A 12,989-nucleotide genomic window follows, 5' to 3' on the forward strand; every position below is an offset into this window, starting at 1 on the left:
CTATTGTTTGAAACTTACTTTTTATCAGAATTTGAAGATGAAAACGGTAAGGAAGACTTCACAATATTCAATGAAACCTTTTTTTTTTAAACTTGTGCTTTGCTTGTCTTCCGAATAACGCTTAGAAAACCTCTCTCTCTCTCTCTCTCTCTCTCTCTCTCTCTCTCTCTGTGTGTGTGTGTGTGTGTGTGTGTGTGTTATATCAAGGACTGAGCTTGACTGAACTCATTTTACAGATAGAAATCTTTTTAACTCTAGACTAGTGTTTGGGGGCATTGTAGAATTCTGGGACTTGCAAGTATTTTGTCATGCAAAATACGTTTACTATATGAATATACATGTTTTGTCAAGTGGACTTGATTATGATTATTATGGTCCTTTAACTATTCACCAAATAGTGATGGAGAAAGCAATAATGATGTGTGTGTTTTAAATTGATTTCCAGTTTTCCTAAAGAAAAGCCTTTCATTTTATAGTTTCATGTCAGTGTCTTAAGTGTTCAGACAAGTGCATATTTTATGCCTGGGCTCAGAGGGTAGCAATAATGTGCTAGCTGTAGCCCTGATGCTCTAGGATATGTTAAGCTCTTAATAGGCTAATCAAAGAGATGGAAGCGTGTGTTTTTGATTTACTTTTGGCCACTTGGGACTCAACCCTCTGGAGCATTGTTTATGGGGTATGTCTGTATACATGTGTATGGGACCAAAGTTCAGGGATTGCAGAGAGAGAGAGCAAGAGTACTGGAGGGAGTATTAGAAAGCCTCTTTCTGATAATCAGTGCTACAATTTCTGTCTTTGATAATTTCTTCCCTTGTTATAGTAGAGGCAAAGGGAGCAAGAGGGTGAGAAAGCGCACTGAGAGGGAACAAGAGAGTGAGTTTCTTACTCTTGTTTTTATTTGAGCTGCGGTGCAACGCATTTGGGCCAAATGCCAACTGTCTGGGTCACACGCGTTTTATCCAAATAGATTTAGCGCTGCTGTCTGGAAATGGGCTGCTGAATGTTAACTTTAGGATCAACTCAACCAGGGCAGCTCAGACTGTTACCCTCTGTCTGGATGAAGTGGAATGGGGGTGGGGGGTACAGAGCAGGGGAAGGAAAAAAAGGAAACTGAACCATTGCTTGGAACTTTAAAAGAGACACTGAATATAATTTTCAAATAATCTTTTATTTTCAGATTTTTTTGGACTCTCTCTCTTTTTAGCTTATGTTGATTAGACTGAAACTTCAAGATGTGGGAATGGTAGTCCTTTGAATTCATGACAGGGAAAGAAATGTAGTATAAAACTGGTGTCATTGAAGGAAAATTAGACAATTAATTTTGTTTTTCTGTTGTTTCACCAAATTGGTAGCTGCAGTCCAGTTTATATTAATTTTTGCACTTAAAACATGATCATTGGTGTTTGACATTTTGAAGAACGGCAAATAAATTGAGTTCAAACAAATCAAATTCATTTGTTACAAATGGCAGCAAATGAAATCTGTGCAGTTATATTAATATTTTTGTGATTCCCAAGAGGAAAACCTTCCAACTGTAAGACCTGAAATACTGTAAATCCTTCCCTTGTACCAATAAGATTGATTTCTCCACTTATCTAGTCTTACCACTTCCTTTTCATTTCCTTATCAACCACTAGTGGCTACTAGTGATTGAAGATGGGCCTCTCTGTCAAATCTTGTCCTGTTTGTGATGTTAGTGACACAATGAAGAGAGTTAACATATTAAGGAGAGTTAATAGCATATTTGGAATATTTGGTGGTGATGGGGATGCAAGGAGGAAGGGATAGATGTGGACAACTGTCTTAGTTCTACCAAAGGACAAAGTTGATTCTCAACATATTGAGCTAATCTCAAGAAACCTTGTTTCTGTTTTTTAGGAAAAAAATTATAATGTAGATAACATATATTTACCTTATTATCTGGGAAAAAAATTTGAGACTATATGTAATTTAGGGCTTGATTTGGGTAAATTTTGTTTTGTGTTTTTCTTTTGGTTTATTTGCTTTTCTTACTAGATAAAGTTTTGAGTAATTCATGTGGTTAATAACACCGTTTTTTGGAGAGTGTTCTCACAAAGTTTATATATTTTCTGAAAACCTTTATACTTTAGAACATAATGGTATCCTTAGCATATAGAAGGTGATAAATATTTGTTGAAAGAATAAATGGAAAGTGAATGAGAAGTTGATTTTCACTATGAAAATTAAATACCTGAAAGGTGCATGGTATTGTTGCTTCTTCCAGAATAAAATAACCAGAGTTAAGATGAATGAAAGAAGTCAAGAAGGATATCACACATGTTCATTAGCTCCATAATAATAGTTCATGAGAGGAAATTATTACCTTGGCTAATCCCAGATCACTTGAATGGGAAGTAAAGATGATAGAGGAAAAAGTCAAGTAATATCCTTCAAGCAGGGCAGACTACTGAGGCAATCACTGTAGAGCAAGTTATTTGATTTATTTCTGGTTTGGTAGTGTAGATTTAATCCATGGAAGCAGGTAAATGATTCCTTAGCTTTACTGGTTGGTGCATTTGTATGATGTAAAAGAGTACATATGAATCAAAGTAAAATAAAGTTTTGATAGTGTTTTCAAAATTAAAATAGTTATAAGTACAGTTATCATGACCTAAGTTTTTTTACTATTTTCTTTCTTTAAAAGACAGTTTATCCTAGTTGATTGACTTTATCATGATATCCAATTATTTCACATTTTTTTAGGGGAAAGAGGAACATGAAACTATTTTTGAGGATGGCCTTTGAAAAATGATGCTATATAATGAGAGCTAAAGCTTATTTAGCCATTAAAGTGAAGTATGCACTTTACATCAGCTGTAACCTAATTCATTCTCTCAACAAGCCTTTGTAAAGTAGATATCATTATCATGATTTTACAGATGTGAAGACAAATCCACAGAGGTCTGTAACTTGGAGTCAAGCCAGGACTCAAAGCCTTTGTACTTTCTACAACCTAATAATGCTTCTGCATTATTAGGGTTAATGTCTTATGATTTCTGGACGATTGTCTAGTGTTTTGTGTTAGTCTGAACATTGGAAACCATATCCAGAAAGTCAGAGCTTGTACATATTTGTTTATGATGTGTAGATTAACCTCCCCAGCAGGTGTTAGAAAGTAGGTTAACTCATTTACTTTTATTGTATAGGTGACTAAGACTGGTCAGATATGTTAGTTTTGATTTTAGGTCAGTTATAGCTAACTAATAGTGTTAAGGTCATTCACTGAGCACTGAAGGCTTGCAAGAAAGTAAGGAGGGAGAAAGTGAGGAAGGAGAAAAATCCCCCAAATTTATTGAGTGCCCATGTGTCAGATGCTGTAGCTAGCCATGGAACCAAGACCTTAACTCGTTTGCTTAATTACAGAGCTCCTATTCGTTCTGTGCACCAATATCCTTTTTACTAAAATCTTAAATCATGTTAGTCTATTTCTGGCAAAATAGTTACACATTATTTTTTTTCCCTCTCTTAATGCTACTGGCTTAATTACCTTGTGTGTTTACAGTACAGTTTTAGGAAGGGTAAGGGTGACCCCCTTGCAGCTGAAAAGAGCAGGAATTTCACAAAGGGAAAAGTAGTTGTTCCCTTAATCCAGCCAACTAGATTATAAGTTTGTTATTAGTTTCAATGTCCAGGGAAACAGGAGGAAAGGGATGAGTGATTCAGAACAAATCTGTAACCTCTACTAGAAAATTAATTCACATATACCAATTATACATACCTCTTTAAAGGAAGATAATAATTTAAAGTATATGAAGGGTTCATTTAATGTCAGATATTATGACATTGTAGTGATTTGAAAACATACTAAGAGTGAATATTTTAATGAAGCAATTATATCTTAATATCTCATGGTTATGGTTAGAGGATAGATACTGTATGTAAGTAGATTGGAAACCAAGGTAAATAGATTCTTTTCACTATTGTTATTGAATAAATAGTGTGACTTAATCTCTTTATACATGAAAAACCTTAGAAAGTATGATTTAGTCATTGTAGAAGTAAATTTGAGATGAAAAATTGTATGTAAAGTTGCTAAAAACTACTCACATTAACTAACCTATACCATTTATGACTATCTTATATGACATTGGTTGTATACAACTACTATTGAATGTTTAAGCTAGAGTACCTCAAACTGGAAGTGTGGGACAATACAGTAAATCGGGCTTTAGAGCCAGATAGACTTGTGTGAGAATCTGGACTCTCCTGTTTTCTGGCAATCTGATCTCTGTGAATTTCAACTTCCTTATCTGTAAATTGGTACCTGTATTAATTATCATTTACAGTATAACAAATTAACTGCAAACTAAGTGACTTAATGCCTTCTGCTTCAGGGTTTCTCATGAGGTTGCAATCAAAGCATTGGCAAAGATTGGAGTTTCCACAGGAGGCTTGACTGGGGAAGAATCTCTTTCTAAGCTCACATAACAGTGGGCAGGGTTCAGTCTCTTGCATACTATTGGACTGTGGGCCTTGGTTCCTTACTAATATCTGGAAGCTGCTCTCAATTCCTTTCTTCTAGGTCTTCATACAGCAGCTTCCTTTAAACTAACAAAAACAGAGTTGGCTAGCAAAATGGAAGCAAGAATCTTTTGTAATCTAACCGAAGAAATGATATCTCCTCAATGTGAATATATTCTCTTGGTTAGAATTAAATTATTCAAAGTGGTGGTTTAGGGGATTCCACGGGGGTATGGATATCATAAGTCAGCATTGAGGACATCAGAGTCTGCCCTACCATGGTACAATATCTATGTCACAAAATTGTTGTGAGTTAAGGTTGAAAGAAGTTAATATGTGTTTTAAATTTCTTATTTTTGAACTGACCTTTAACTTCCTTACCCGATATTACCTATTAGTCTTCTGCACAGAAATCAAATTTACTACTTAACATTATTATTAATACCACTTGCTATTTCCATTTTTTTCTCTTGCCACCAGGACTTTCCTGAATATATTTCTTCTATTTGTAATGATTACCTCCAATAATCTGACTTGTGAAATTTAGTTCATTTTCAGGACCTATTTCAAATACTACTTTTTTCACAAGCTTTTTTTAAAAAATCTATTATTCTCTGTCTTAAAAGTCATCTCCTTCATATGATCGCCTATAACAAATTTTTATAATGTCATTATGGCATTTATCAGTCTGCTTTGAGCTCTTCTGTTATTTTAGATTATGAGCTCCTCAAGGGCAAGGATTGTATCTTAATCTTCTCTGTATCCCTTAATCCGTTCTGTATTCTGATGTTGTTATAACATCATCTTTTAAATATAGTAAGACAATATTTGTTGATTAATGAATTAGTTTTCCCAAGGCTTAGCAGTTTAATAACTTGTAGAGACAGATGTCAGGAATTTTATATAGTTGTGATTGTTTATATGTTGAAGAACCCATATTTCTAGCAACATAGAGAATAAAGTGTTCCACATAAGTTAATTTTCCAGTTAACTATAGATATTTTTACATGCCTAAAATGATTTTATTTTATCCACTACTCATTTAATTATTAATTCATTTACTTTTCTGTTTTCAAATGAGAAATTATATAATAAGTAAGCATTAATTATTATCCCATTTTTTAGGGATTTGTGATGAAAAATCTTCCTAGCATCTTTTGTGTTCTTCCCTATCTTATTAATAATAGTTTGTCTTACTATAATAATAATTCAATATTTAATTTCTGATGTAGGAATAGTATCATGAAAATCAGTTATTGAGCAATAATACAGTTTTATACACAATGGAAACTATTAAACTATGTTAAGAATGATTTGCCTCTACCCCAAACTGAATTACTTTGGGATTTTATAACTACTTTGTAGTTTTCTGTCCTATTTTGTCACTGTTTTGGTGTTAGTGAGGTAGTTTTTAGTTCCTTGATTATTTTCTTTTTCTTTTTCTTCTTCTTCTTCTTCTTCTTTTTTAATGGCACCAGGGATTAAACCCAGGAGTGTTTAACCACTGAGTCACATTCCTAGCCTTTTTAATATTTTATTTTGAGAAATGGTCTTGCTAAGTTGTGTAGGGCCTCCTAAGTTGCTGAGGCTGGCTTTGAACTCAAGATCTTTCTGCCTCAGGCTCCCTGAGATGCTGGGATTATAGGTGGGTGCCATGTGCCCGGTTTATTTTCTCCTAAATTTTATTTTCTCTGCTGTGTGCTAGAAAATCAGGGACCCAAGTATGTTAGTATTCTGAGTAAAATGTGAATACATGGATTATGAGTGAGGTTTCTAGTCAAAAGTAAAATATATGAGATAGGACTTCAAATCTGTTGTGATTCCTGAAGTGAACTTTTAAAATTTCTTTTCTTTTCAGTTACATTTTAGAGAGTTGGAATTGCCTTATTTGAATTGCCTTATAAGTCATATAAGACTGCCAATAAAGTCAAGAGTTACAGTAAGTTTGGTTCACCTTTTTAGAAGTTGAGTTTGTGTTCACACACAGCTGATAAATGTCACTGTATTTGTACATCTGCTTTGTCAGAATAAATGATAAGTGCCTTATAAAGCCACACAGCAGTCTCTGGATAGGAATGGGCTTAAAAAACCTGTTAAGGAATGGAATCACAAACTATTTGTCTGATACATATAATGATTTAGAATATGAAGTCAGTCTATTTTTTATTTTATGAAAAGGAGGTTATCTCACTGTACCCATCCATTGTGATCTTCGAAGTTTAAAAAAAATATAATTCTTCTTCAGTTTCATTCTTTGATTGTTGCGTAGCTGTGACATTATCCTGCTAACCATTTAGATCTCCAATTCAGCATTTAATCTTGTGAATGTTTATTTAGACTATAAAGAACAACAATGGTCTAATTTGGCTATATTAAAATACTTTCCAGTTATGTCTTTGGCAAGCATTAAATAATGTATAAGGTCTCTCCATTCAGAATATTTTTCAGTTAACTTAATTTTTTTTTTGTTTTTCTAGGTTAAAAAATGGCCATACTTTAGTAACTAATCAGCCTAATGCTTTGCTTATGAAAATCTTTACTATCATTATTTTTTTCATTTCGGATTGAGAAAATGAATCCAGATATAGAAGAAAGTGCAGGATGTTGGAAAAAAGAACCTGTTAAACAGTGGAACATCTAAAAACTAACTTGAAAGAAGTTTTAAAGAAATAAAATTGTTATGCTTCGATTTTGGTATGGTGTTGACTCTTTAGCACATAGGTAGCCCTCCAAAAATCATCCAGTTTTCTAAATTATGGAAATTGTGTGGAAGACGTTGACCTGGATTTTGAGCCTCGTCATGGCTTCATCGGAATTTCATAGCGACCACAGACTTTCATACAGTTCTCAAGGTAGGATTCATGCTTTTGCAACTTGACAAAAAAATATTGCTAATAATTTGATAAGAAAAAGTTCTGAATATTTAGTTGGAGTGAACGCTTTCTCAGGGACTCTAATGATAGGAACAGAGGCCTACTCTGTCATTTAGGTGCTAGTTTTAGAAACATTAAGAGCTCTAAAGTTCTGTCTAAGTTGTCCTACTAAGAGTCTATTTAATTTCCTGTGAATGTTAGAGTTGACTAGTCTTTCTTGGTAAATGATAGACCTCCAAGATGCTGCTTCTGAATCCTAAGTTTTAATAGGCTCATTCATTGCTAAGGTTTGTAGTCAACATCATTTTCAAAGAGAATCCAAGGAAGATGAAGAAAGCAGATAAATTCTGATAGAGAACCCTTTTAATTCATGAAAAAATACTTTTCCAAAGTGAAGAATTCTGATCTAAGGTCTAAGATATGGGCAAAAGTGTTAGAATTATAAATTCAAATTTTTAAAATTCTAATCCTTAAGTTTTTAATCTATGGGATTGAACTTTATGTCATAGAAATGATCTTAACAAAAATGGTCCCAAAAGTAAATGTCATTTTGCTTTCCATGGACCAGTCTATTCCTTATAGAATTATTGAAAGGTACACATTTTAGATTTTTCTCCTATGAATCCTTAGCAACAAATCATTTTTTGGTGCTATTGAATTAGATTTTCAAGATTTACAAATTGCACATGTCTAAAAGTCCACATGTAAACACTGTGGATCTCAAAGTAGATCAGCAAAGCCATAGCATTTACTATAAACTCTTATTTGTAAAAGTGAAATAGGCAGTGTCTTTCAATTTATTTCTATTTGGTTATAGTTTCATGGGAGTTTGTATTTGTGGGATGAACTCCATATATAGGCAGTAAGGCAATAGATAGACATTTGTGTTTCCTTAATGGTAAACCTACCTGAAGGAAGGCGTTAAAAAGAAGGTAGAGGGCTGGGGTTTGGCTTAGTGATAAAGCATTCAACTGTATTGGGTTGGTAAATAGATACTATAATTTTAAATTTCTGATAAAGTACTAGGTTCTATAATTAGCTCCATATAAGAAAAAAATTGTTAAAAATAAAAGAAGGTAGATAAATAATGTTTAGTACATCCCATGCGAAAAATGTTTAATAGTCCTTCAAATTAAAAAAAAATAGTTTTATTGAAATGTAATACACATATATAATCCACCGTAAGTATACAATTTAATGGTTTTTAGTATTTTCAGGGTTGTACCACCATCATTCAAATCAGTTTTAGAATATTCCATTACTCTAAAAATAAAACCTACACCCATTAGCAGTCACTCCCAAATTTGCTGCAAACAATCCCTATCCCTGTCCCAGACAACCTCTAATTCTGAACTTCTCTTTCTAGAGATTTGCCTATTCTGGATGTGCCATATAGATGGAATCATATGATATATAGTTTTTTATGATTGGCTCCTTTTACTTAGCATAATGTTTTTATAATGTGAGAAAAGAAATTTTTATTATGAAGACAGTTATTACATGTCATAACTTGTATCAATACTGCTTTCCTTTTATTATAGAATGATATTTCATTATGTGGATATACCACATTCTGTGTATCTATTCATCAGTGATAGAAAACTGGGTTATTTCCCCTTTTGGCTATTATAAATAATGTTGGTATGAACATTCACATACAGGTTTTTATGTGGATATGTGTTTTCATTTCTCTTGTGTATGTACCTAGGAGTAGAATTGCTAGATCATGTCGTGATTCCATGTTTAACATTTTGAGGAACTATCCAAGTGTTTTCCAAAGTGGCTACAGCATTGTACATTCCCACTGATGATTTTTTTTTAATTCTACAAGGCTATAGAGATTCTATATAAATTTTTTAGAATAACTTTCAAATACAGATTTTGTCTGAGCTAAACTCTTTTTTTTACATAGGTGTACTTTTCATTGTTTTTTTATTTCCATGGAAAACGTTCATACTTCTTATAGAATTTAGTTCTTAGAATCAATGTTTTAAAAAATTAAATTTAAAAATGAAATTTAAAAAAGAGAACTAGTCCTTCACAAATAATTTCAAAATAATATTGTTTTGAAGAATTAAATAGTTAAAACTTAATATTTAGATTTTAAACTTTAACTCTTTAATTTTTATTTAATATAACATTTTTGGGTCCATACCTCACATATAATAATGATGCATAGTTTTAACTGACATAGTTGTTTATATTGCTGCTTCTTTGTTCTGTTAAATTTTCTTTTCTTCCATGTGTTTTTTCTGGATTCTCTGCCTTGTGATTACAAAGAGGAATTCCTGACTTATCTTGAACACTACCAGCTAACTATTCCAATAAGGGTTGATCAAAATGGAGCTTTTCTCAGCTTTACTGTGAAAAATGATAAACACTCAAGGAGAAGACGGAGTATGGACCCTATTGATCCACAGCAGGCAGTATCTAAGTTATTTTTTAAACTTTCAGCCTATGGCAAGCACTTTCACCTAAACTTGACTCTCAATACAAATTTTGTGTCCAAACATTTTACAGTAGAATATTGGGGGAAAGATGGACCCCAGTGGAAACATGATTTTTTAGACAACTGTCATTACACAGGATACTTGCAAGATCAACGTAGTACAACTAAAGTGGCTTTAAGCAACTGTATTGGGTTGGTAAGTAGATACTATAATTTTAAATTTCTGATGGGAAAACAAGTTCACAATGTAAATGTCTTTCCTTAGATTAAAACAATATATATTATTGGTTTAAGTAGAAAGATAACTTTCTAAAATTGTACATTATTTCTGATGCCTTTAGTTTTGATCATCCTTTTAATAATGTTTGTATTGACTTTTCAAAGGACAGCTTTTAAAACTCTTTATTATAGTAGAGGAATGAATGAGAACTCAGATTTCCTTTTAAATTTAAGTTTTTGTGTTTAAATGAGATGTTTTTAAATGCATAAGCAAAACCCAGTTATTGATAAAGAGTCCAGGGTATGTTTGTATATAAGTTGAGTATGATAGGAAACCATAACACTGTTGCCTCTTTAGGATTTTTTCTATATCTTTCTCTTATAGGTTACACATCTTAAAATTATTATGACCTAATTTTGGTTATGATTCTTAAAGCAAAATGTTTTATGCCAATGTCTATGAAGTAATTTCACCCAACATTTATATGGAGATTGGTATAATTTTATTTTACAAGACAATGGATTCAAGAGTATAGATTTTATGCCAGGCATTTGAGTCCATTCTAGTCTAATGATAAATACATGGTTTACAGTTGCACATAGTAATGGCTGCAAATCAGAATGTGCTCCCCTGGTTCTACTTCTGTTTTTGCCATTTTCAGGCAAATGTAGATATTACATTAAAGATTTATTTGTGGAAAATGTATAAGTATTTTTATGCCTACATCGTATTTTCAGAAAATCTTTTTCTTCCTTACTATCTCATATACATGTTGTTACATACACTTCAATATAAAATAACTCTATAATTAGAGTTGAGTTTAAATAAGTTTTACAAGAACTATAGGGAAAAAAACTTCACTATAGATTGATATATACATATATATATGGGAACTTGCTTAGATAGTCCATTTTATATAACTGTTAAGTAAAATGAGCCAATGTAAATATTTACATTTTTAAATTTGGGTTTAATTCCTACAAAAACATGTATTGAGCATATTTATTTATATTTTCTTTTCTCCATAAGCAATATCAGGACTATATACATAAAAACCTGATTTTTAATAAATGTGCTCTAAAACTTCTCACGTTGAAATGACACTTGCTATTAATTATCAGACAAATACTGTTCCTAGTCATTAACTAAGTCCTTTATATTTGGCATTAACATTAACTATGCAATAGCTATTTTTAACTGGGTGATGAAAAAATCTGAGATTTAGAAAAAAAACAGAACTATTTCCATTGTGGATTTGAGGGAAGTGACTGCAGATAGATGAGTTAGAATATGGAGAAGATAATGAATGAGAGTCTATTCAAAGACTATGGCCTTAGGAATGGGAAGATTGAATGAATTTGAACCACATTTTGGAAAGAAAATTTAAAAGATTTGTATCTTATTAATCTTTTATTCCTAGGCACATAATAAAGCACATAGTGAATAGTAGATATTTAATAAGAATTTTAAAAATTGAAATAGAATTGAATTGAAAGGGGGATGAATGAGAGAAAGTAATTGAAGATGGCTGAAAGTTCTCTTTTGGGTCAAGGTGTATACGAATGTTACTCATTGAGAAAGAGGGCTAGGAGAGTGTCAGATTGGAGAGAGAGATGTAGAGAATAACATTGATAGAGTAAATGTGAGGAATTAGTAGAAATACAGGCTAAAGATTTCTAGCGGCATTTGGGATACTTCATAATAACTATGAAGTTTAGAAAAAAGTCAATTCCAGAAACAAGTAATTTGAGAGTCATTAGTATAGGTGACTGTGTATGAAACTATGAAAGATGCTGTTTGATGAATCAAAATCGATAATATTGAAAATGAGACCTCTTTTTACAGTTAAGGAGACGGCAGGGTATCACCCGTATTTCCTTAATCCCCATGAAGACTTTCTGTCTCTTGTTTTCTTTCCCATTTTTAATACCTTTTTGTTTCACTTTGTTTCTCATTGTGATCTGCCAGGTTTGTCCACTAACTTGACTGTTTTCTTTCTGAGATTAATAGGGAATTTATAAGCAGATATTTTGAGACTATGTAAATATTCTGTTTTACATTATATGTTTACCCACTGGTTTTAGTAGCCTTCCCCTTCATTCTTATTTTGAGTCATGATGCATTTTTAATCAAGTAGAATATGTAAACAAGTTTTTAGAAAATCTTACTTTTTCAAAGGCTATCATTGTTAGTCAACTCTTTTTAAATTATATTTTTTTAATGCAGTGATCACACTAGTGTTTTCTCATCCATAATTTTCAGTGTTACAACTATTTCACCATTCAAAAAAAATTTTTTTTCATATTTTTTTTTTTAGTTCTCGGCGGACACAACATCTTTGTTGGTATGAGGTGCTGAGGATCGAACCCGGGCCGCACGCATGCCAGGCGAGCGCGCTACCGCTTGAGCCACATCCCCAGCCCCATCACCATTCAAAATTTAATGTTTCTAACATTAGAGTTTATCACTTGTTCCAAATAATGTCACATTTTAGTTTGCTTTCTATCTGGACTATGGGTATCCAGATGATGTTTTCCTGAAGTTTATAATTACTTTTATTTTTTCTTATTGAGGAAAAAATATGATTTCCTTATTGGGTGACCAAATTTTGTAGTTCCTTAGTCTCCATCTACTGCTTGGTATACATTTCTATCTTATTGGAAGCATTTTTCTTGGTTCCCTCTGGTTAATTAATTTCTTGAGCTATTGCACATGTCCTATCTTGGGATTTCATCCTTCCTAACTTAGTTCCACATCTTCTTTTCTCTGAGTTTATATCCTGATTTTGCTGAGGAACACCTTCAAATAATTACCTCAAAATAGGTACCTAGGAAGTAAAATTCCTGAGTCCTTGACTATTTGAAAGTAACTTCATGTTTGGTTGATAATTAGCTGAACATGGAATTCTAGATTAAAAAGTCACTTTCCTTAAGAGCCATGGTCTGTAGAATTGGGAAAGGTAATT

The 12,989-nt window shown here is 32.4% G+C and overlaps 1 protein-coding gene across 1 annotated transcript in view; it reads left to right on the forward strand.

The window, feature by feature from the left end:
• Positions 1–9: 9 nt before the first annotated feature.
• ADAMTS6 (ADAM metallopeptidase with thrombospondin type 1 motif 6) overlaps positions 10–12,989 on the forward strand; it is a 286,548-nt gene continuing 273,568 nt past the window's right edge. The window contains exons 1-4 of the mRNA XM_081281992.1: positions 10–46; positions 6,341–6,421; positions 6,960–7,334; positions 9,636–10,000. Coding sequence (XP_081138118.1) covers positions 7,238–7,334; positions 9,636–10,000 — 462 coding nt within the window. The 5' untranslated portion in view covers positions 10–46; positions 6,341–6,421; positions 6,960–7,237. The remainder of the gene's footprint in view (positions 47–6,340; positions 6,422–6,959; positions 7,335–9,635; positions 10,001–12,989) is intronic.

The sequence above is a fragment of the Spermophilus citellus genome (assembly GCF_964194105.1).
Source record: "Spermophilus citellus genome assembly, chromosome: 1".
Taxonomy (NCBI): Eukaryota; Metazoa; Chordata; class Mammalia; order Rodentia; family Sciuridae; genus Spermophilus; species Spermophilus citellus.